The sequence below is a fragment of the Leuresthes tenuis genome, unplaced genomic scaffold (genome assembly GCF_036924035.1).
Source record: "Leuresthes tenuis unplaced genomic scaffold, fLeuTen1.0.hap1 SCAF_10, whole genome shotgun sequence".
NCBI lineage: Eukaryota > Metazoa > Chordata > Actinopteri > Atheriniformes > Atherinopsidae > Leuresthes > Leuresthes tenuis.
Genome location: NW_027325364.1, coordinates 14,310,033 through 14,333,084, shown reverse-complemented (window position 1 = coordinate 14,333,084; position 23,052 = coordinate 14,310,033). Strand labels below are relative to the sequence as shown.

General features: G+C 43.0%; 4 protein-coding genes across 5 annotated transcripts; 3 read left to right on the top strand and 1 right to left on the bottom strand.

Annotated features, from left to right (window-relative positions):
• The first annotated feature begins 498 nt into the window (after positions 1-498).
• Positions 499-7,983, top strand: nmt2 (N-myristoyltransferase 2). The gene is made up of 12 exons (XM_072394294.1): positions 499-691; positions 1,085-1,202; positions 2,108-2,249; positions 2,693-2,811; positions 2,895-2,986; positions 3,070-3,186; positions 3,276-3,446; positions 3,546-3,654; positions 3,760-3,930; positions 4,020-4,187; positions 4,359-4,496; positions 5,369-7,983. Exons 1-12 carry the CDS (start codon positions 582-584, stop codon positions 5,387-5,389), a joined length of 1,476 nt encoding a protein of 491 aa, XP_072250395.1. The 5' UTR covers positions 499-581; the 3' UTR covers positions 5,390-7,983.
• On the bottom strand, positions 7,514-11,454 carry rpp38 (ribonuclease P/MRP 38 subunit). Its single transcript, XM_072394297.1, has 2 exons — positions 11,352-11,454; positions 7,514-10,694 (listed from the first exon to the last, which is right to left on the bottom strand). Exon 2 carries the CDS (start codon positions 10,664-10,666, stop codon positions 9,830-9,832), a length of 837 nt encoding a protein of 278 aa, XP_072250398.1. The 5' UTR covers positions 10,667-10,694; positions 11,352-11,454; the 3' UTR covers positions 7,514-9,829.
• Positions 11,455-11,878: 424 nt separating this feature from the next.
• Positions 11,879-13,508, top strand: acbd7 (acyl-CoA binding domain containing 7). Its single transcript, XM_072394298.1, has 4 exons — positions 11,879-11,985; positions 12,721-12,838; positions 12,926-12,988; positions 13,120-13,508. The coding sequence occupies exons 1-4, from the start codon at positions 11,974-11,976 to the stop codon at positions 13,191-13,193; spliced, it is 267 nt and encodes an 88-aa protein (XP_072250399.1). The 5' UTR covers positions 11,879-11,973; the 3' UTR covers positions 13,194-13,508.
• Positions 13,509-14,346: 838 nt separating this feature from the next.
• crot (carnitine O-octanoyltransferase) lies at positions 14,347-22,901 on the top strand. Of its 2 annotated transcripts, none has more exons than XM_072394292.1 (17): positions 14,347-14,493; positions 15,130-15,253; positions 17,162-17,286; positions 17,375-17,556; positions 17,645-17,769; positions 17,876-17,984; positions 19,023-19,116; positions 19,214-19,339; positions 19,421-19,522; positions 19,642-19,725; positions 19,809-19,916; positions 20,001-20,131; positions 20,214-20,337; positions 20,434-20,512; positions 20,910-21,003; positions 21,440-21,559; positions 21,846-22,901. In XM_072394292.1, the coding sequence occupies exons 2-17, from the start codon at positions 15,139-15,141 to the stop codon at positions 21,964-21,966; spliced, it is 1,839 nt and encodes a 612-aa protein (XP_072250393.1). In that variant the 5' UTR covers positions 14,347-14,493; positions 15,130-15,138; the 3' UTR covers positions 21,967-22,901. The 2 variants fall into 2 exon arrangements, with proteins under 2 accessions (XP_072250393.1, XP_072250394.1); XM_072394293.1 differs by having other exon boundaries at positions 15,117-15,253.
• The last annotated feature ends 151 nt before the right edge of the window (positions 22,902-23,052 follow it).

Below are 23,052 nucleotides of genomic sequence, written 5' to 3'. Positions count from 1 at the left end.
TCCATCAATCAGCAAAACAGTCCCTCATGGACCACACGTTGTTTTCCAAAGATTGAACCTTATTTCCATGTTTACCTTGTCAAATGAACCCGGCTTGTGCAGGCGTCTTAATCAAATTATCTCAAACTTACACTGAGAAAAGTTTAAATTTGGGAGTTCTACTAATTTTTTTAAGCATATGAATGGACGTATACCATGCCCTCGGTCGTCCCTCAAGCGAGTATAATAAGACACAAAGTAAATACTTCTCCTTCTCCTACTTTTCCTGCGCCTGTGTCTTGAAGGGCAGCTCAGGCTGAAGTGTCGCCAAATGTTGCCATATCCTCCATCACATCACAATTGAGGTTCTGAAGTTAGTCCTTAAATTTAAACTTGGAGTTCCGTCTTATTACAGTTCAGTTTGAGCGCTTCTGGACTGTATTACACGATAAAAGGCAGGAGTTTGGCTCTGCTGTCCCTCCTTTGACCTCCAGGCGACGCCGTTTCCTTCGACATTTTCTTTGTTTTTCCCCCCATCTCTCGTCCGCTGCCCGTGTGCTCTATTAAAGGGTGGCTGGCTGCTTTTTAAAAACATTTTTGTGATGGCGGAGGACAGTGAATCCGCAGCCAGTCAGCAGAGCCTGGAGCTGGATGACCAGGATACTTGCGGGATAGACGGAGACAACGAGGAGGAGAATGAGCATATGCAGGGGTGAGGGTGGCCTGCACGGTCCGACTGGGAAACGCAGTAACGTTATTTCAGGCAGCCTGTTTATGTGTGGCTAGCGCTGTTAGCAAGCTAATGTTAGCAGACAAAAACACTGCCAAGCTGCTAAAAGACTGTCATTTAAAGCATGTTATTTTGAAGTGTGGCGTCGTGGCTCTTGTTTTTACAGTTTGTGTCTTGGCGTACATTTATACACCCATCTACCAGCCGGACTGAATGGCATGACAGCCAGCCATTAAGACAAACCGTTAGTTAGCTCAGAGCAAGTAGCTCAACTGTCATTCGTTGCTATGGTAGCTAACGTTAGCTCTGCGTGCGGGTACTGTGGAGTCAGCCTTCATGTACTGATGTCCTGTGCGTTTGTCTTTGTATCTGTAGCAGTCCGGGCGGAGATCTGGGGGCCAAGAGAAAGAAGAAGAAGCAGAAGAGAAAGAAAGAGAAGCCAAGCTCGGGGGGGACCAAGTCTGACTCTGCCTCTGACTCTCAGGAGATCAAGGTGTGATGAAGTGAAAAGTGCACACACCCTTTTCTGTTCAGGGGCTACTATACTATGCGTTATCTACTGGGGGCAAATGCCAACATAATAGTAGACAGAAAACCAAGGGCAAGTGAGTAGTAAAGGCAGAATAATTGTTCTTGCTTGATCTGCTGGTAAGCAACTATCCAAGGGAAAAACCTGTTTTTTTTCCATCACTTTCTAAAGTATCTCTGGAGTCACTTTGGTGACTTTAATCATTATGGTAGAAACACCTGGCACGGGCTTGATGATCACACTTGCATTTAGCTCCTGTCCACCTAGAGCTCATCACTAATAGGACAATGAGGAAATGTTGCTCGAAATAACGTGCCCAGAGTGATGCAGCGGCGTCTCGCTTACCAGGCCATCTCCACGGTGTCGGCAGATAGCCACTCAAATACAACTTGTTGAATATTAGAAGCGAAGAGGTTCAAGATTTAGAGTTTGTGTCAGTGAACCACAGCAGAAGCGGACGCTGTGGTAAACAACGTGGATTGAACAAGCAGTGCTGGAGACACGAAATGTCTGTTAGTTTCATACAGAGGGAAGGAAACAGCGCTTCAGATTGACTTCACTCGAAATAATGCCGACTGAATGAGTGAAGGCCAATCAAGCAGAATCTGAAAGAAAAGAGACATTTTAGAACTGTACCAACACATCAAGGCCACAACACAATGTGAATCTTGCCAGTTGTTCGTATAAGGACGCAATTAACGAAGTCTCAAACAGGGTCATATTCACAATAAAACTGTCATGGTCTATTAGGGATGTGAACAAAGCGACCGGTAAGCTACCAGTAATCTGCACTGAAGGGTGAAGTAAAACTTAAATCTCTCTTGATCCCCTCTCACTTACTCCCATACCTCCCCCTGCTTTTCATTCAGAACCCCGGCCTGCCCATTCAGAAGCTGCAGGACATCCAAAGAGCCATGGAGCTGCTGTCCTGCCAAGGTCCAGCAAAGAGTATCGATGAGGCAGCCAAGCACAAGTACCAATTTTGGGACACCCAGCCTGTCCCAAAGTTAAGTAAGTGCCATCTAAAGTTAGATAGAGTTGAACAAGAGCAATGCTTTCTTAATTCGTGAAAGCCTTTGAACTTGACTCGCAGAAATGGACTTAATTTGGTAGCTCGAACAGTGTTTGGTCCGCTGTCAACAGATGGGTGTCATTGTTTAACGTTGGTTTCCATGCTCGAGTGCCATCTGCTGGTTTTATTTTGTGAGTCTGAGTTGCTCAAACTCTGTGTAACCAAAAGCATGTCAGCTGTGATGTGCAGTGGGGGGTCCTGGCATTTCAAGTAGGATGTCTTCTGCGGCATTTAGATTGTTTCTATGACAACTATTGCCCAAAGAGTCAGATCTGTGTAGAACGGCACAGGCCGGCCCGCTCGACACTGGAGCAACTGAGGCAGATCTCTTTTGGAATTGTTGGCGATTGGGAAATGTTTTAGAGCCATGTTTTTTCTGCAGACGAAGTTGTGACGAGTCACGGACCAATTGAAGCCGACAAAGAAAACATCAGACAGGAGCCATATTCTTTACCTCAAGGATTTATGTGGGACACTCTGGATCTCAGTAATGCAGATGTAGTAAGTGGAGTGCTTCTCTAAAATCCTCACTTAAAAGTTATGAATGCGATGAATAAATGATTAACCGCGTCTCTCTTTTTCAGCTAAAGGAGTTGTACACTTTGCTAAATGAAAACTATGTGGAAGATGATGATAACATGTTCAGATTCGATTATTCCCCCAACTTCCTCAAATGGTAAGCAATTCGAATGGGCTCGGTTTATCTCGTGTTTCGTACGTTTCTATTCTTGCTAAACGTCTCCCGTTGCCTGCTGTCAGGGCTCTACGTCCCCCTGGCTGGTTGCCGCAGTGGCATTGCGGCGTGAGAGTGTCCTCGAACAGGAAGCTTGTTGGCTTCATCAGTGCCATCCCTGCAGACATACGCATCTATGACACGTGAGCACCTGAGTACATCCGGAGCGAGTTGGTAGGAAAGCTTTTTTACTCTAATGCGCAGTCCGTCTTCTCTCTTCGTGTTGCTGCAGGATAAAGAAGATGGTAGAAATCAACTTCCTGTGTGTTCACAAGAAGCTGCGTTCGAAGCGTGTCGCTCCTGTGCTGATCAGAGAGATAACGCGGAGGGTGAACCTGGAGGGAATCTTTCAGGCAGTGTACACCGCTGGAGTTGTGCTGCCTAAACCTGTGTCCACATGCAGGTGTGACATGAAATAGTCACAGTGGCTCAACATTGGTGTCTCCCAAGAATTTCCCTCTGAACGCTTTCTGTCCGTTTCTATCTGTCTGTCTTCCTCCAGGTACTGGCATCGGTCATTAAACCCCAGAAAGCTCGTGGAAGTAAAATTCTCCCATCTGAGCAGAAACATGACCCTCCAACGAACCATGAAACTCTACAGGCTACCAGATGTAAAAACTCTCCGCCTGTCAGTCCAGGAACTCTGTTTTACTGCTCTTCTTAATGAAAGAAACTCACGGGCGTTTCCTCTCGCTCTCTCTCTCCGCCACACGCAGAGCACCAAGACTCCGGGGATGCGGCCGATGGACAGGCGTGACGTCCGCCAGGTCACTGAGCTGCTGCAGAAATACTTGAGACGCTTCCAGCTTGCACCTTCCATGGGAGAGGAGGAGGTGGCTCACTGGCTCTTACCACAGGAAAACATAATCGACACATTCGTGGTAGAGGTACGTGGAATCCGCTTCGCGTCCTGGAGCCGGTAAATGTCTGGACTCTTCTGTTCGATAAACGGTTGCTGTGCTTGACTCTTTCTCAGGGTGCAGGTGGCCTACTGACAGACTTTGCTAGTTTCTACACTTTGCCCTCGACTGTGATGCATCACCCTCTCCACAGGAGCCTGAAGGCTGCTTACTCTTTCTACAATGTTCATACACAAACCCCACTACTGGACTTAATGAATGATGCACTGATCCTCGCCAAACTGGTAATGTCGCTCTACCACGAAACATAATTAAGAAGACGTCTGTGATCGTCAGCGTATAACTTTAAGTTTAGACGTTTGAGAATATTTTTGTATCGTTTCCTTATTTAAAGCAGAATTTAATGTTTTTTTTCTGCTTTCTGAATCACAGTGTCCCTTCTTTGTGTCCAATAGAAAGGTTTTGATGTGTTCAATGCCTTGGATCTAATGGAGAATAAGGTGTTCCTGGAGAAGCTCAAGTTTGGCATAGGAGATGGAAATCTGCAGTATTACCTCTACAACTGGAAATGTCCCCCAATGGACCCCGATAAGGTTGGCAGCATGATTTTCCTAGCGCACCGAACGTGTCGTCTCACTCAAAAGTTGGTTCTTGAGTCATTTTACAGCTTTACATGATCGCGTCTTAGCTTCAAATTGTGCCAAACTGTTGGAAAGCTGCATGGGTGAGACAGAATGAAAGGCAGTAGTCAGGGGGAAGTACTTATTCTGGTGAATGTGGGGTAATCAGAGGCATGCTTTAACACAGAAACGGGCTGTTGTATGTGCTGGTATATTCACATACGGACACGTGTGTTTAGTCTGTTACTGATACAATGTTTACAGCGTGGGCTTCTTTGGTGGAAGATGATTTTAAGTGTCTCCAGTTTGCCACTTGCCTGGCAGTGGGAATGCCAGAATCTCTGGGTGGGGCTTCACTGTCCTCAGTGGCTTTATTGACTTCACCTGTGACGGTGTGGGTAAACGCATCACTCACTGCTGCAGATCCCAATGCTTTTATTTATCTGGTTACTGTATTAGTCGTCATATAAATGCTTTACCAAGTGCACCAGTGATAATACTAAGCTATGCAGCTTCCCAAACACCAGGCACTGCTACTACTGATGGAACTCAAGTGTGGTAAAGTGTTGTTAAGCCCGACAACGACCCTGAAGCTCTGAACCGCGCAAAGCTGACATAATGCCGTTCTGATTGATTTCACTTTTTCATTTATTCAGAACGTTTGAATGCAGGTGTCTTTCCAGAGAATCAGGCTTTGAGAAGTCTTTTACTTCTCAGTTTAACGCTGTCGTACATGAGCCCCAGAAGCCTTTTGTGTGTATATCTCTCCCGTACAAACATGCGAGTCTGCAGTTGAACACCGTTTAGTAAAAGCTCATCTGACGGCTTTGAACGTTTTGTTTCAGGTTGGCCTCGTCCTTCAGTAGCGGCTCCCTTCGCGGCTGCTACACAAACACGTGGTTGTCGGTGACCTCTGGATATTCCTTGCCTGGACGTGCAGGTTGCCCGAGCTCGACAATGAAAACTGCAACAGTAAAATCAACCTGGTGACCGGGTGGTGGCTCACCTGGCACTTGTGTCATCAAGAAAATTCTCAGTCGCCCTGGAGGTGAAAACTCTTAAAACTCATCATCCTGAATGTGAAGTCATGCTATGCCTGAGATACTCATACAGTCCAACGCTCCTGACCTGCACTCTCGCATTTAAAAACAAACCGGTTTGACGTTTAAGAGGATGCCTTGACATTGTGAATTTTTTTGAGTTCTTCATCCTCGACTCTCTGCCGCGAGGGACTGGCATGTCATTTAGTTTCATGGAACTATGTAAATGATAATCAACAAAACAAAAAAAAACAAAAAAACATGACCAGATGTAGTTAAGATACCTTTCTACTTTTGTTTATCCTCTCCAAACGGTTGTTGTGCCGCTGCTCCACGTATTGTTTCCCCCCCCTCCTTTTCATATCGGTGTGGTCAGTCAAGTGTCTCTGCTGGCTGTTTCTGGCCTCAGTAGAAATAGAAAAATGCCGAGAAGAAGTTTCTGACGCGCATAAAGAAACGCGTGCGTAAAAGAAACAAAAACTCGGTCACATACAAAGCTACACACACTGTGTCGAGTAACACACACGAACAAGAAGTGTATCATTCACCCGGTGCATTGATATACATGTTTTTGTTAGAAAAAAAAAAATATATAGTTGACTGTACATTTAAAGCCAGATCATATTTATTCCTGTAGTGTGTGTGTGTTTTTGGGAGGGCCGATCCAAAGCATTCTTTTTCCTCATAGGTTACACAGAAGTCCGTCTGTTCAACGAGGGTTTAAATGAGTTTTAACGCCGAATGTGTTGCATCGATGAAGCACAATTTTTCCGAGTCCCTAAACGAGCAAAAAGAAGGGGGGGGGTCCTTATTTAGAGGGTCTGACCTGAAAAACATGCGCGTCGGAATACACGCTGGACATCTTTTGGCTTTTACTACGGATAGCGGTTGTTTTTTAATACAGCAGGACACCCACACGTGTGGTAACATTTACTGTTAAACTCATTCCGATCGTAGAGACATACCCGGAGTCGTGTGCGCGTGCGGCGTGCTGCTCGGAGGCAAAAATGAATAGCAGGTCAGTTAGAATTAAAGCGGTTGAGGCAGAAAAAGGTGAACTGAACTTGGATTTTGTACAAATAAGATAGTTTCTGCCTACAGACGGGTTTTATAATGTAAAAATGGCTCATTGAGTCCGAAAGGGAGTGGTTAAGCAATCACGGATCCATTTTCCTCCTTTTCATTTAGTGATTGCCTCTCGGAGACGCAGAGAAAAGCCACGGCTGCAAAAGTAATGCAGCCGCTTCTGTAAAGTGGCACAACACGTCCTGATAAACACAAATCCGTCTGCTCGTCTGTCGCGGGTTGAATAGAAGAGAGTTTGAAACGGCAGGCGAAGTCTCTGAATATTCAAAAGTCTGCTTCAGTGACGACATCTGGTCGATGTGAACTTTCCCCCCTCGTCCAGGTACATTTTCATCGACCTCTCTACGTTGGTTTATGTCATGGTACTGTATTTTGTGTGGCTGAAATATATACAGTAGGTCATTCTTATTTCAGTATATTGTGCAGCTACATGTGTGAAAGTTGTGATATTTGTAATTGTACATTTCCAAATGTCTCGAGACATTTTCTGTCCCTTCTTTACCCAAAAATTCCTGTTAAAATAGGCAACTTCCGAACTGGTTTTCCGGTGCTTGAACGGGCAGGATGAAGATCTTTGACTAAATAATGTTGTTGGACCACTTGTTGTATGGTTGAGCCGGCAGTTTACTCAAAAAACTTTAAATGTTTTAAATGATCTTTTTTGCTGACTAATGTTTTGATGTTTCTGCTCATGTCGCTCCGCATAACTTAAGACGTAAAGGCTGCTTCTGTTTTGGTTCGTTTTTTTGTAGTTAATGTAAATTGCATCCCTTTATAATTTAAACCAGAAAGGGACAAACGATGCTCAATCAATTCAGGGTTTAAAAAAAAAAAAAAAAAATATATTATTTTTTATTTAAGAGGTTGAATGAGTTTCATTCGGAGGCATCAACTCTGAGAAGTTGGTTACGGAGTCAACGCTGTGCCTCGTGGATGCTCTCGTCACAGATGTGTGGCCTGCAGCTGCTCGGATTAACTGTCAGCATGTCGGTTCTGCTGCTGTGATGATTTTAGCGTCGATGTTTCAAGCCACAACCTTTTTAGCGAGAACTCAACCTGAAGTACCTGCCTTATTTAAAGGATGTTTTTGGCTTTTTTTTTTCTTTCTTTTTTTAGATTGGAGGTGGGGTGAAGGGGTGTACTTTTGAAATGACATACAGCTTAACTGAAGAACAATATTTTTATTCAACACCATTGTAAGCTGTGAGCTTAAAGCTGAAGAACTTGTACCAGCATCATTTAGACATGACCCCATGCAAATAACAATCTGTTTCAACACACGTCAGCTATACCAGCATGGATATTTGATTGAATAAACTCACTTCTAAAAGGAACACGAGTGAGGTGTAACTTCTTTATAACACGCCCGAGGTGTGCACGGTTCTTTTTCACAACCACCTCTCTGACTTTAAACGTTAAATAAAAGTTATTCATGACATAAATGCGTCAGCTTTAGCTCAGTGTTCCAGTGAGTCGTTACAGTGTGCACGAGAATATGGCTACAACACTGAAGCAGCCACTTCCCTTATGTTCTCTTCAGTTTAACAGCCTAATCAAGCATTTGACCTTTGTTATGATGATATTTACTGTTTATTCCCTTGTGAACGAGCACCAGTAGACTCATTTTTTTTAATAGTTGCGGTCTGAAACGTTTGCTCAACATACGCTGACCACCAACAAGAAGCAACCTGCTGCGGTAGCTCTGGACACCGCGTCGCTTTGCATCCTCTTCAGAATCCTTTTTACATCCGTTACCATGTGTAACCACGGCAACTGGAAAAATCGTTTGAATGTGGGAGCAGCTGACTGAGTTTTCCAAAGCCCAAAGGATGCCCGAAATAAAACCCCAAATCCAGAGGAGTTGAAGAGGAGATGTCAAGGGCGCAGATCAGGAACAAAATAGAGAGCAAGGAGGAGGAAGTTTGACCATTTGTTCCCTTGGGCATCATGGGAAGTGGGAGATCCCTGGCAGGTAAAGTGGACGAGCTTGGACCACTGACAAGAGAGAATCTCAGGAAGGCACTATAATTTTCACCAAGACATGGCTGCAGGAACAACTCTTACACCCCTCTACTCGGCTTTCAGACTGTAAGGGCAGACAGAGAGGTAACGGTAAAGGAGGGGGATTACAGAATTAGTGACCAACAGATGGTGTAATCCTGGACATGTCGCAGAGAAGGAGCGAATCAGCACCCCAGATGTTGAACTGCTGGCTGCGAGCTCCAGTCCATGCTGTCCACTGAGGGTTCACCTGCCAACGCCGTGTGTGACATCATCACCCAAGTTGTTGCCAAGCTACAAAAACAACACGCGATCGATTCATGGCGATCTCTTCTACACGGCAACTATTGATTTTTAGTTTATTCTGTTGTATTTTCTATTGATAACAATAGCAGATCTTTAATAACAATTAACACTGCAGTTATATAATTTCTATTCAGGGATTAATAAAGTATTATTGAACTGAAATAAATATAATTAAATGAATCCAGTTTCAATGTAATACTGAAGGCTGTTTTACATTGAAAAGTACTTGTTATATTGTCAACAATACTTGAAAATGCAGAAACTTTGTGAGGCAGAAGTTAAAGCAGAGACAAACCAATGTCACCATTCCAGTCTTTAGAAATATTAAACATTTTGAATGTAAGATGAAGCACATTTAACAAACTTTAAAGGTTTATGCAGCTTCCACACATTTGAATTTAATGTAACAAAAAAAAATGTCTGCTCTCAGTTTTGACAGAATTCTGATTTTTCTCTTTAAAATATCAACTTTGAAAGTCATTATGATAAAAATCAAACCGTTAACAGGAACTAACAGCTGGCTTCATTATAAATCTAACAATTATGTTCTTGATTTATCACAAACCTGAAAAAAAAGAAAAGTTAAGCAACAGCGTTTTCCTGAAAAACTGTATTTAACTATATCAAATTATCATTAACTAAGTCAATGATGTACCAAGTCCGTACGACTGAGCTGAAACCGTAAATCCAAACCTGTTGGGCAGGTGGATGCAGACTATCAACTGGGAAAGTTTTAGCTAGTTTTAATCTCGTCCACAGCTTTCCAAAATTCAGTAAAATAAAACAATCGGAGAGAAAAAAAAAGTCTATTTTTAAATTCAGATGGGGAAAAAACAGAGGAATGATCCTTTAACGAGCTGGGTAGAGTCTGTCTTATTTGAAAGGCTTTTTCTTAGGCTTTGTTTTTCTTTTCTTCGTGGGGTTGGCAACAATTCTCTTCACTTCCAAAGGCTGCAGAGAGCAGGAAGAAGGCGACTCTGTCACCTCCTCAGATTCACTCTCCAGCTTCCGTTTTTGACCTCTCGCCTCACCAGCTTCCTCCTCCTGTTCCACGCCAGCAGGGTGTTCAGGTGTCGCTCTGGGTGCTGCGGTTTGCAGCCACGCAACATCCAGCGCAGGAACTCTTGGTCTGATGGCATCGACGGCGTCCGTGAACGTCTCCTCGCCTTTCGAAGAGCACCGTCTGAATCCCAGAGCGAGGACACTTTTCAAACCCAGCGGCTCCGACACGCTTTGGCTCAGGCGAGGCACCTGGCAGGCCGGCACACCTCTCGTTGCGCTCAGAGCTATCAGGTGATTTGTCATGTGTTTCGGTCGTGCTGACTTGCACACCAGCAGCAGGCGGAGCTCATTCCTCTCCATGGCCTTGGTGACCTCGTTGATCCCGATAGCTAGCTGTCGTCTGGCTGCCACATCCGTCCAGCCGTTTCTGGTGGGATCACACACCTGTTCGTCCTGGCTCACCTGGGGAGGAGCTCCTGATGTGGAAACAGGTTTCTGACTTTTCTTTTTCCTCCACGGGCGAAACACTTTCACCTCCTTCTTCTCTAGGCCGGTGGAGATCAGTTTGTCCTTTAAAGTTTTCAGGATGAAATACATGTCTTCCTGTGGAAGTGGCCCCCATTTTGGGGTGAAGGGCGAGGTGAAGGAGGTTTTGGTAGGAATCTGCTTTTTGAGGTCCTTTTTCCCTGGCTTTCTTGCGGTGGCCATGCCTCATCTGAGGTCAAACCAAGAGAACCTGGAGTAAATAAGAAAGGTTAAAGATTAAACAGCACGCACAGCAGCTACTTTGCTCCTAATCAACTGTATTTTGAGAGTGCAGGAAAAGTTTTCCTCTCATGATCCTCATATTTGTGCAGATGCACGTTTGAATTTTCCTACCGCTGCAGAATGCTGGAAAGGTGTAAGGTATTTAGGGAGCTATGTAATTTAAACGAGTCTTCTCAAATTGTGATTATGTGAACAAAACAAAACAAAGTGTTATCCGAGAGCTCAGATGTTCACAAGTATTTTACAGAACAAAAACAATACGATCATTTTTCCCTGAATGTCAACCTCAACGTTAACTTAGATATTCATATAATAGACAGTCCTGGCCTCCATACGTTGAGTATTTGGCTATTTTACAGTGACTTTCAATGCAGAAATACTAAAGTTATGTTTGAGCGCGATCAGAAACTGTTCACCACAAAACAAATGTTTAACATCCCAGTCAACAAACAAAAATCTGCATTATGTGCATGTCTGAGGGAGGGAAAACCACATGTAACAGAGAAATTTAACTAAAGTCATATCATCTTCAGCTGGAAAATAAATTACACGGATAACTCTGCTCTGGTATCAACATTCAGTCACCAATAACAAACAAGAGAAGAGTTATTGAATATTAACTTACCCAAATATCAAAGCGACTTTAAATGTTATCTGTTCTATCTTCATTTAAATGTGTCGCTCGCGTTTTCAAACCAACAACACGGTGTCCACAGGCCGCTGCCATCTTGTTTGAACTTTCGAAACTTTATTTAAAAGGAAACTAAACAAAACAGCGCCGACCAGCGATGAAGGAGAAATACGACATTCACAGATCCATATACATATGTATGTATATACGCATGTATGTATGTATGTACAAACGTGCATATACATATATATATATATATATATATATACGTATATATATATATATATAAGGTTATATATGCAGATTTAAGGCCGTGATTGTTGTAAAAAAACAACAACATCTAATTCAGCCTATTGTTTCTGTATTCTTATTTCAATTTTCTGTTTCAAAGAAGCCCGTGTTAAATTACTGTAATTGTCACATTTTGAGTGCGCGTGTGTGTGTGTGTGTGTGACAGCCAATCAAGTCCTCGGCAGCTCTCTGCTCCCTCCTCTGCGTAGGAGCTGATTGGCTGACAAAAATATTGCCTCGATCAGCTGTGCTGCTATTACAGCTGCACAAAAACCCTGCAGAGAACAGCCACCTTCAGCTGCGCTCCGTATCTGCATCCACGAAGATGTCCCTCGAGGTGAGTTTCCCATTGCTTTTGATTTGTTCGACATTGATTCAGATGCCGCATCGTCGCCTTCACATCAGCGGCGACTAAACGCCTGTTAGCCTCTGTAGTGTCATCCATCTTTGACAGTGTGATAGCTGGATGGAAGAAAACCAGGTCTAACGTGGGGTCATCCTCGAGCTGGTCCTGATGCTGCAGCTACAGTTGATTTGCCTTGAAAATGTCGATCTTAATCATCAAAATTAAGAACAGGATCTCACTCTAACTGAAGCTGCCATTTAAAAAAAAAAAAGAAAAGATAATAGATTAATGTTTGCGCCTTTAGAAATTATTTCAGGAACGTGGGAATTAATTAAATAGTGCATAAGAGGTTTCAAGTTCATATCTACCCCAACAGCATCTATAATGATTTGTTCTGCAATGGCCCAGATCTTTTGTAAAGCTGATTATTCAGGCAGGCACAAAAGCACCAGAGTCTTGAATAAAAGCCCATTGTTTATCTCCAACTTGAGCAACAATCGGGTTTCCCAGGCACTGACCCATGGCCGGACTACTATGTTCAAATTAGTTTTGATTCAGTGTTGTCTTTAACAAATTAGTATGCACATTCCTATTTTGTTGAACTATTATACATCCTTGCTGATGCAGAGGGAGGAACAACATTCTCTTTCATTCCCAGAGCTAACCCGACTGAATAATTAATTATCAAGATTTGTGTTTCTCTTCTGAACATCCACACACCTGCAGGCAGAGTTTAAGACCGTGGCAGAGGATGTGAAGAAGGTGAAGACGAGGCCTTCGAATGAGGAGATGCTGACCCTCTATGGCCTTTACAAACAGGCCCTTGTTGGAGACGTTAACATTGGTATGACTTAATGAATAGGAACATCACCCTTTCATGCACTTTCGCCTAATTTCAGAGCATTTCTTCTTCTCTTTTTTTAATCTGTAGATAGACCAGGAGGATTAGATGCAACAGGAAAAGCCAAGTGGGATGCCTGGGAGTCCAGGAAGGGTAATAAGTCGGGAATATTTTTGATATCAGATGTGGTTCTCAGTTCTTAATAGATCTGCGCTACTGGAACAGAAGCAAATTGATAAGTTGTGTTTTTAATACAAGTCATTTGTGTTTGGGCTGTCTTTTAGGAGTGTCCAAGGATGATGCCATGTCAACATACATTACACATGCTAAGGAAATCATGAGCAAATCTGGGATGTAAGACTTGCTATAAACCAGAGAGAGGCAGGGTGACAGGAAATGTGATGAAAGACGACTACTTCAGTTGCTAAAGCAAAGCTGCTGTTCGCCACCTGCTATCAGGGGCCAATTATCATGCAGACTAATGCAATTTTCTCTTCTTTTTCTTGGTATTTTTTTTACATTGTAGCATGAATCAATGCAGTTAACTTCTATGCACCCTTTAAGGTTAGAAAAAAACCCACATTAATTTGATAGGTTTAAATATGCTGCACTAATACGAATAAGAACAAATGTGAATGTAATGTTTGAAAATTAAATTTCTTCCTGCACAGTTTTTTTTCTTTGTCTTTTCTTTGTAACTTTTTTATTCTTTGTTTTATTTGTAACTTTGTAACTTTGAATGTGCACAAACTGCTTTTACTCAAAGTGTTAATGTGGCAAAAAGGTCAGCACCGATCGCATTCAAACTTACACATTCAAAAGGTCGTGGGCAAGGACTCTTTAGATATTTTTGCATACATCACGAGAACACAAAAATACGTATGTGTCTGTCTGCAAACATCTCTTGAGAAGTAATGAGCCTCATTCCCAAATAACGGACCGGTCCTGTGTAATCGCATACTGGACGAGGAAACTCTTAGAGCTACAATAGTTGCTGTCTGTTGTTAAAATGTTTAAAGAAGAAATTAAAAATTGTATGATGAGGATTTGATCATTAACTGTGATGAGTTTAAACGTGTTTGTTGTAAAATCACTGAGGCAGACTTGGTAAATGAGAAATACCTAATTTGGCAAATGTATTAAAATACATAACCCCAAGAAGGATTTCTTAAGTCATTGATTCCACTACTAATCTTTGGTACTAAATATAAACAGATGTTGTGGTATTGTCCTCCCACCCTATATTTTCATGAATATTGTGCTTTTGCTCATTCCTCTTACAAGTGTTTTATTTTCTCTTATAACAAACCAACAAAGCTTCTTTGTACACTTAGGTCTATTCCCCCCCCCCCCCCCCCCCCCCTGCTCCGGTCGTTTGGTTGTTGCCACAGCGGCGCATTAATCCGGTCACTTCTCTCATTCAAAGTCTCGTTAATTCATTCATAAAAATTTAGGTCAAACCAATAGCCTGCGCATGCGCGGTCAAGTGTTCCGGTCAGCGTTGGCACGGAGGCTCAGTGGGGTAAAGGTGAGGGGAGGTGCTGCCGTTGCGGATAACAACACACTGCGCGACTCCCTGTTCACCCAGGCGGGCGACAAAAAGAAACCAAAGCCTCGATATTTATGCATTAAGCTAAAGGCGACGTATCCCGAAGAAGGTGAGCTAACAGAGCTTACAACAACAACTTTTCTGGTCAAGTTAAACTTAAACCGTGTCAGAAGAGATGTAGCATTAGCCTTTAACCGAGAAGAGTTAACGGAGCTTTTGACAGCTCCGCGTTACGAGCGTTAACCTGCTTACTGGAAAGCTTAATTAATAAACCGTAATAATTAATGATGAAGTAAGCTATCTGTCTCAGAGAAGCTGTTTAATAGTCCGTGTTTGATCTTACCAACGTTAACGTTTACCAACGTTACTCTCATGGCTGTGAACGAGGTTGATATTTCATCACTGTTAAAGATAGAAACACAGAAAAACCTCTTGGAAGTGATGAATGACAGACGGACACAAGGCGTTACTGAAGCTGACTGTGTTTGGTCCAATCACCCATAACCACTAACACTGTAAAGCTTGACGAACCTCAGCTGGAAATGCAATCTGCAGGTTTTGTTTTGGGCTTTTTTCACTCCGTGTTTGTTGCTTTTAAGGGGTCCGTGAAGCACTTTTAGCAGCACAAAGCCTGTGTTTTACAGTGGGTTAGAACAAATACCCCAAATTCCTGCAGCTCAGTTTAAGATGCTGCAACTTTTGAGTGAGTCATCCAGTGAGGGTCAGCCACAGCTTTGTGTTACAGGGAGAAGAAATGGCTGGTCGTTTGTCTGAGCCTGTGCCTGAGCGGACCTTTCAGTACCAAAGCAGTCTGCCGCCCCTGCCCGTCCCGTCATTGGAGAGCAGCCTCTCTAAGTACCTGGATGCAGGTAAGATACCTGCTGTCACACACACACTCTTAAAAGGCTTAAAAGTACTTTTACTCGTGTAAAATACAGTCAGTAATTACAAAATATCTTCAGCTTTTTGTGCAAACGTTTCAGATATAGATCTGACCTGGATTTTACCAAAAATCCATCCCCCACCTGCTTTACTTTTTTACCTTTTGACCCCGCGAAGCTGTTATCTTTGCTTTTGAACTGGATGATTTAAGTCAACAGTCGAGGTTTACACTGACCTGAATGGGGCGAAGGAGAGCCAAATTTGGTTTTGTATCAGTGCATAAGCGTCTTAATGAAATTCAGTTCGAATTATGTAGTGACATTACTCCCTTTGCTCGTCTTTCCGTAACAAAGGTGCAGCCTTTTGTGTCTCCAGTTTTCTATTAACCACATGGCAAACTGAAATGTTTGGATTTCACCCTCAAAAGCTTTTCATTTTATTTCCGACAGCGTCAAACAAAACAAACGGCACAAAATTACACATTAAGTAAAAGAGATTTTAAAAAAAAAGCATATCATGATTTAGATTTCAGATGCTTTAAACGCACCTTTTGATATTATATGTTGCTGCTGCTTCTGAAGAGTGCAGACGTGTCTCCTGCTGCTTTACTGTTTTATTCGCTTTTAAATCATTCTACTTTTTTCCACAAGTCTTGGATATGATTTTATTCTTTTTCTTTTAAGTGACCCAAGACTTTTTTAAATCATTTTTATTCTTTTTCACAACTTATCTGACGAGCCAGCGACTACAGTCCTCCCAACATGCCCGAAGGAGCAATCCAAACAAAGTTGCTAAACCACATAGATTAGATAAGAGATGGACAGTCAGACTGTCCGATCAGAGAAATCTTATCCATATCCCTTGCAAGTTCACAGCATTCAGTTCAACTCTCAAGCTACTCTCAAAGACGCAGTGCTCAATGTCAGATCTTTAAGTAACAAATCACTCTTAATTGATAGTTTTATTTCCTCTCACAATCTTGGTTTTAAGTTTTTAACTGAGACAAAAACACAGGTAATGAAGTCCTGATTGATTCTCGTCCATCTCACTTCAATTTAGTGTGTGAAACACGATGAAACCAGAAGGGGTGGAGGTGTTTGTGCCATATTCAGGCACAATATCCTTGCCTTATTCTCTATATTATATCCTCCAGCTCCATGAGGTTGAACCTGGATTGGTTTTCCATCAGCCTGGCAGGAGTTCCCACTTAAACACATGTTGGCTGCTGTCGGACTCACCTTTGCAGCCTCTTATGGGGAATTTATGAACAGGAACAACAGAGAAACATACTGTATGACATGGCAGCGTACACAGTTTGCATTTCGGGTCAGAATGCTGTCTGTCAAGGCGGACAGATACTGGGTTTTGGCCATGAACGCGCAGAATGATCAGGAAGTATTAGAGGATCTCACAAGCTGTTGTTGTTGGGAATTCTCTTGACAAACAGCCAGTAACTGGTGATTTCTGAAGCTCTGTTTAGTAATTAGTTTATCACCTGAAGCAGAAGTAACTCGGTCCTCTCTCGATAAGCCCTCATGAGACACTGTTTCATCACTGTGTTTGATGAAAACTGTCCTTGCGGATTACTACTACATTTTTTTGCTGTTTAGAAGCACTGCCCCAACATTGTTCAACCGGTTGTCTCAGAGATATTAAAAAGCTAGATTTACAACCATTTCCTCTTCCTCTGAGAAGACTCTGCTGTTGGCTGAAAACTAGTCCCGGTGACTTTTTTACTGATGAGTAAATGTCACATTATTGTGAGATTGATTTAAAATCTACATTTCCCCCCCCCCCCCAACACAAGATGTTTGATTTTCATAAAGACCCGGAGGTTTTGCAGTTAGCAGACAGACTTAACAGACTAATTGTTTATTGCCTTGTTTTCCTTCCAGTTCATCCATTTGCATCTGAGACGGAGTTTAAAGCCACAGTGGACACTGTGAGGGAGTTTCAGGAGGGTGTTGGTAAAGAGCTGCACCAGAAACTGCTGCAGAGAGCCAAAACAAAGAGGAACTGGGTCTGTAGCTGAGCTGTTAAGGCATTTTTCGTCACTTTTCCACAGATGTTCTTTTCTAGCTGACTGTTTTTTGTTCTTTTTTCCTCAGCTGGAGGAATGGTGGTTAGACGCAGCTTATCTGGAGATCCGCGTCCCCTCTCAGCTGAATGTCAACTTTGGCGGCCCGGCACCTTACTTGGAGCACTGCTGGCCGCCTGCAGAGGGAACATCGCTGCAGAGGGCCAGTATCAGCACATGGCACACGCTCCAGTACTGGAACCTGCTCCGCACGTAAGTCACACTCACGTCCACCAGCTGGGCTTTAAGAAAGGTTTTTACACTAAGATGAGAACCTTCCTTTTTATCTCTCACCTTTCAGGGAGAGGTTGGCTCCCCAGAAAGCTGGCAAAGCCCCATTAGACATGGAACAGTTCAGAATGCTCTTCTGTACGTGCAAAGTACCCGGAGTGAAGAAGGACACCATTCGTAACTACTTCAAGACGGGTAGAATTAACTTTGCTCTTGTTCTTAACCGTCAGACACACCTGCAGAACTTTGACTGCTTTATCAGGTTGATTGTGTAACATTAATTTTGTGCCGTGTGTTTTAGAGCGGGAGGGTCCATGCCCCTCCCATGTGGTGGTGATGTGTCGTGGCCGCATATTTACATTTGATGCACTGTGCAATGGACAGATCCTTACTCCTCCAGAGCTTCTCAGGTAGTGCCAACAAGCAAATCCACACACAACTCGAGAATAAAACCCAAATTTATAGACTAATAGATACACCTGGGACTCTCTTGTGATGTGAAACTATGGAGGAAACACTTCAAATTATTCATAACACACAGCTTTAATTGTGTGATTTATGTAGTTAACATTTTTAATGACACTTTAAGAATGGATTATAGCTGTAGAGCATCTCAGAAATGTCCCTTCAGATTTAGACACTGACAACAGAATAGTGCAGGAGCAATAAAGACAGCCATAAAAGCCCAATAAAGAACACGTGATTAGACTGCGGACGCAGTAAAACTTGTATAAAAACACGGGTAAGCCAATGAGCAGGAGTAACTTTTGGAGAAATTTCCTGTGTTTTTCTAATGTTCACTTATAATTGGTCATATAACAAAGTGGCGTAGAACATCTGCTAGCAGGTTGTGTCACATTCAGAGAGCCTGTGTGGTGGTCTGCTGGGACGCCTTTGAGGAAACATGTCTGGGTTGAGGTTATCTGAATACAACTAATATTTGTGCAGCCGCTTTGGGCCTAACTTGGAACAGAAAATATAACGAAAAAACTTTTGCTTCTCCCCCTTTTTAATGATTAATCATTGTAATCATTGTAGTCCAGACCAAAGAAGAAATTAGTCTTGGACCACTTTTCTATTCACACTGGCGCTTCTTTTCTTTGGTGCTTGACAGCGTTCACACTCCCTTAAATGATCCACGGTAGCTAAGTAAACGGCCCGGGGTTCATTTTAATCCAATCGAACCTCTCCTGTGTGAACACACTTTAAAAGGTGAATCCTGCCATGTGGCAGTTGAATCTGGATGCTGTTGAGTTCCATGCGGCACAATTACACTGGCAGCAATTTCTGTCACTAATGCTAGCTACCTATGATATCAGATTATCATTATGTCCTCGGTATTTATCGATCGATCCATTCATTTTGTGTCAGATTTGATCCGGTCAACCCTTCTGAGTGGAAATCGCCCAACGATGATACAGTGTGTGTGTGTGTTTGAACCTGTGTAGGCAGCTGAGCTATGTAAAAGAGCGCTGTGAGGCAGAGCCAGAGGGAGACGGAGTGGCTGCTCTTACCTCAGAGGAGCGGACTCGTTGGGCAAAGGTTTGGAGCCTTCAACGAAAGCACATAATGGAGCACATAATTCTCATATTCCTAAAGCATTTCTGAGGATCAATACTTCTTTTCAACTTTCTGGCAGGCGAGAGAGCATCTCATAAGCATCGATCCACACAATAAGACGATCCTGGAGACCATTCAGAGCAGCCTGTTTGTTGTATCCCTAGATGATACGAAACCCTATTCTACACCAGAGAACTACACAAATGTAACAGCTACGCACATCTGAATCATGTTCCGACCACATGAAGGGTCCTGTGTGTGACTTCTTTTTGAATTATGACTGCAGATGACTGCAGGAGCCCTCACAGGCGACGCCACCATCCGCTGGGGCGACAAATCGTACAACTCGATCGTGTTCTCAGATGGCACTTTCGGATCCACTTGTGATGTGAGTGTTTGTGTTTGTTGAGTTTAGGAAGCGTGCGAGCGAGACAGAAGATTCTCATGCGTTTGAAGTTTAAAACATCCAAACATAGTTTTTGAAGGAATAAAACAATTGTTTTGCAGCATGCACCATATGATGCGATGGTACTGGTGTCCATGTGCTGGTATCTTGACCAGGAAATCAAAGCTAACGAAGGCAAGTGGAAGGTAAGTTCGTTTTAGTTTGTACATAAGTTGAAATAGTTCTTGTTTGTCATGTCCTTTCACACACTTGTGTCACTGCTTTTTAGGGCTCTGACACAGTCAGACAGATGCCCCTTCCTGAGGAGCTGCTGTTCACTGTGGACGAAAAGGCTTACAGTGACATCAAACAGGCCAAACAGCAGTATCTGGAGTCGGTGAGCCTTCGAAAAAATCGTCTGAAAAGGGACTTGTGCCTCGTAGCCGCAGCACGAGTGTTGACTCTGTCTCTTGTGATACAGACGCAGGACCTTCAGATTGTGTGTTACGCTTTCAAAGCATTTGGAAAAACAGCCATCAAACAGAAGAAGCTGCATCCAGACACCTTTGTTCAGCTGGCGATGCAGCTGGCCTACTACAGATTGCACAAGAAGTATGTTGCCAGCGCCTATAATCTTATTTTTTAAAGCTAATGAAGGTGATGAGTCTAAAATGTACCACATTGCTTCTCTCAGGCCAGGAAGCTGTTACGAGACCGCGATGACGCGCAAGTTCTACCATGGCAGGACAGAGACCATGCGACCCTGCACACAGGAGGCTGTGAACTGGTGTAAAGCCATGATGGACCCCGCGTGTGATGTAGATGTTTTACACGTTTCTCTGTGGTAAAAAAAAAAAAAACAAAACTTCTTCTTCTCACCTTCTGTAACGTGTTACATGAACATTTTGTGTCAGACGAACGCCAGGAGAAAAGCCATGATGCTGGCCTTCGGCAAGCACAACAACCTGATGTCGGAGGCTCAGGAGGGAAACGGTGAGTTCGTACAACTTTCATGAAGCTGTCTGATAGTTCTGCTTATAACAGCTGTCATAAAACATAAACGACAAAGAAACACAGCGACAGGCACAGGCACTTCTTCCTCTCTGACTTCCATCTTTTCCACAGCAGAGCAAAGCTAAAGCACCAGCGCCACTGAAACAACAAAGAACCATCAGCTCAGATTGTTCCACATCTTTATGAGGCTGCTCCCAAATGGCAGCGAAATATTATAACATGTAAAAGACAACAAACTGCTGCTGTAAACCGCTGCACTGACTGAGTTTTATTCTCAGAATACAAACACAGTTTCTGTTGGTCTGAAGGAAGGTGAGCACCACCTAAATGTGTGTTTGTAATATGAATTTGCGTAATTTTGTGACCATATTTACAGGTTTTGACCGGCATCTTTTTGGACTGTATCTCATCGCCAAAGAGGAGGGACGTCCCACCCCAGAGCTGTTCACTGATCCCCTCTACTCACGGAGGTACACCTTTTAAAGCTAATTATTTCTCTTTTAAGCAGCATGGCTGCACTGGAAAAACAGTTTCTAACCTAACTCTTAATATTCCACCAGTTTCCCCTCAAATGTTCTCGCTCCAAAATCGATTTTTAAGAGATATCTTCTACAGCTGATGAGCAGGCACACATTGATCATTTCCTCTTCACTGCCTCAGTATAATGTCTAGTACACACTGTGGACAGCAGTGCAAGTGGAATCTTGCATTTTACTGAAAGAATACTTCAGTTTTCAAACAACTCTCAAGTCACTTCCCAAAACTACTGCTTTCACATAGAGGTGGAAGTACAGAGATCTAAAGTATTAGCGTACTTTACATCGGAGAGTAACTCAAATACGGACTTTCTAAAGGTCACTTTGCATTGGTTTTTAATACTGCTCTCTGTTGGCTTCGTGTCTGCAGTGGTGGCGGAGGAAACTTTGTGCTGTCGTCCAGTCTGGTGGGTTACACCACGGTCCTGGGGGCGGTGGCTCCCATGGTGCACCATGGATACGGCTTCTTTTACCGCATCAGAGACGACAGGTGGGCAGACGACACAAATACTTGTTCATGTTGAGCAGTAACCTCTCGTTAGGTAAACAAAAAACCCTCGTGAGTGGAGCTCAGGTTATTCTTGGCTTTCATTTAGCCTCTAATTGTACCAGAGTGAGTCAGTTAATCTCTGTAGTTTCTACCATCAGTTTTTTTTTTTATTATTCTGTTTTTATCCAGTTGTTGATGCATTTCAGCAACCCTCCGCTGTTGGGATTCAATCCATCCAGTTGAATATAAAGTTGAAATGAAATCATCTCTCTCTTTCCTCCTGTAGGATTGTGATCTCCATCACAGCCTGGAAGTCTTGCCATCAGACCGACGCTGCCTCCCTGTTCAATTACTTCTCCAGCTCCATGCACGAGATGCTCCACCTTGCCACCACATCTCAGCTTTAAGTACTTGAAACGAAAGGGAGGAGTTGAAGCATTTATCATATTCCGTCCTGTCCCTGTGTGAGTAATAGTGCTCACATTTTAGATCAGGTTTATACTGACAGATTAGCACAAATCAATGCAAAGGTGCAGAACCTGCGCCGCTATGTGATCTCTACTAGTTTTGCTCTTAATTTTTTGTAAATTGTTCTTTCGAGTGTGCGTGTTTTTCCTGATTCTGATCAGTTTCCTCGTCTAAACCGTTTAATCTCACTGTATACCCCCGCAGTATTACTGACATTTAAGCTAAAAGCCGATGCTGTGCCTCTCGTCGATTTGAAAATTGACCCGAAGCCAAGACTCTTGAGCTGTTTGAACCGTGGCCCTAATGTTTTAGGTTTTGCTTTCAACAGAAAAAGTTCATCATTTCCGTGGGATGAACTTATTTTTTTCATGACTTTATATTCTCAGAGAGCTTTGAGATTGACTGCTGTGAACCAGACGTATGCAGGATGTTCACACTCGGACTAAACGAGACTCGTGATTTAAAAAGTCAGCAAGCACCTCCTCACACAACTCGTTTTTGTTTGAAAATGTCCTTCAACTCTCTGCTGGTGTAATTAACCCCCCCCACCCCTCTCTATCATTTAGCGCTGTTCATCAGAACTACGTTTTTAAGTTTGGTCCATAAAATAATCCTTTCATGTCTTAAAATGACCTGGATTGTAACTCTACACCGTTGCCTTATTTAACATGCAGATCTGTGTTCAAAATGGCGCCACCTCCGTCTTCACTCTTCAGATCGACTACCAGTGATTTAAAATTTTATTGTATTATTTTCACAGCAGTTTTGCCGGTGGAAAACTCTTAAGTTAGCCTTTTTCAAACTGTGTCTTCCACTCTGTTGAGGTGCTGCACGTGTGCTTGTTGAACCTCTTCATCTACTTGGAAAAAAGAAAGACTTTGTTTGGTCAGTTTAACGGAAACCTCACTTGATCTTGATGGTTGCATTTTGGAGGCTCTGTAGTTTTCCTGTCACGTTAAAGACTGCCGAATGTCCTCTGAGCTTTACAAATAAATACATATGTATAGCTACTGTGAAATTATCTT

Excerpts from the sequence above, each read along its gene's own strand:
- nmt2 (XM_072394294.1), top strand. The coding sequence starts at position 582 with ATGGCGGAGGACAGTGAATCCGCAGCCAGTCAGCAGAGCCTGGAGCTG. Across the intron at positions 1,203-2,107 it reads CTGACTCTCAGGAGATCAAG|AACCCCGGCCTGCCCATTCA; the intron begins GTGTGATGAAGT and ends CTTTTCATTCAG. Across the intron at positions 4,188-4,358 it reads CACTGATCCTCGCCAAACTG|AAAGGTTTTGATGTGTTCAA; the intron begins GTAATGTCGCTC and ends TGTGTCCAATAG.
- rpp38 (XM_072394297.1), bottom strand. The coding sequence starts at position 10,666 with ATGGCCACCGCAAGAAAGCCAGGGAAAAAGGACCTCAAAAAGCAGATT.
- acbd7 (XM_072394298.1), top strand. Across the intron at positions 12,839-12,925 it reads TGTTGGAGACGTTAACATTG|ATAGACCAGGAGGATTAGAT; the intron begins GTATGACTTAAT and ends TTTAATCTGTAG. Across the intron at positions 12,989-13,119 it reads TGCCTGGGAGTCCAGGAAGG|GAGTGTCCAAGGATGATGCC; the intron begins GTAATAAGTCGG and ends GCTGTCTTTTAG.
- crot (XM_072394292.1), top strand. The coding sequence starts at position 15,139 with ATGGCTGGTCGTTTGTCTGAGCCTGTGCCTGAGCGGACCTTTCAGTAC. Across the intron at positions 17,287-17,374 it reads CCAAAACAAAGAGGAACTGG|CTGGAGGAATGGTGGTTAGA; the intron begins GTCTGTAGCTGA and ends TTTTTTCCTCAG. Across the intron at positions 17,557-17,644 it reads TACTGGAACCTGCTCCGCAC|GGAGAGGTTGGCTCCCCAGA; the intron begins GTAAGTCACACT and ends CTCACCTTTCAG.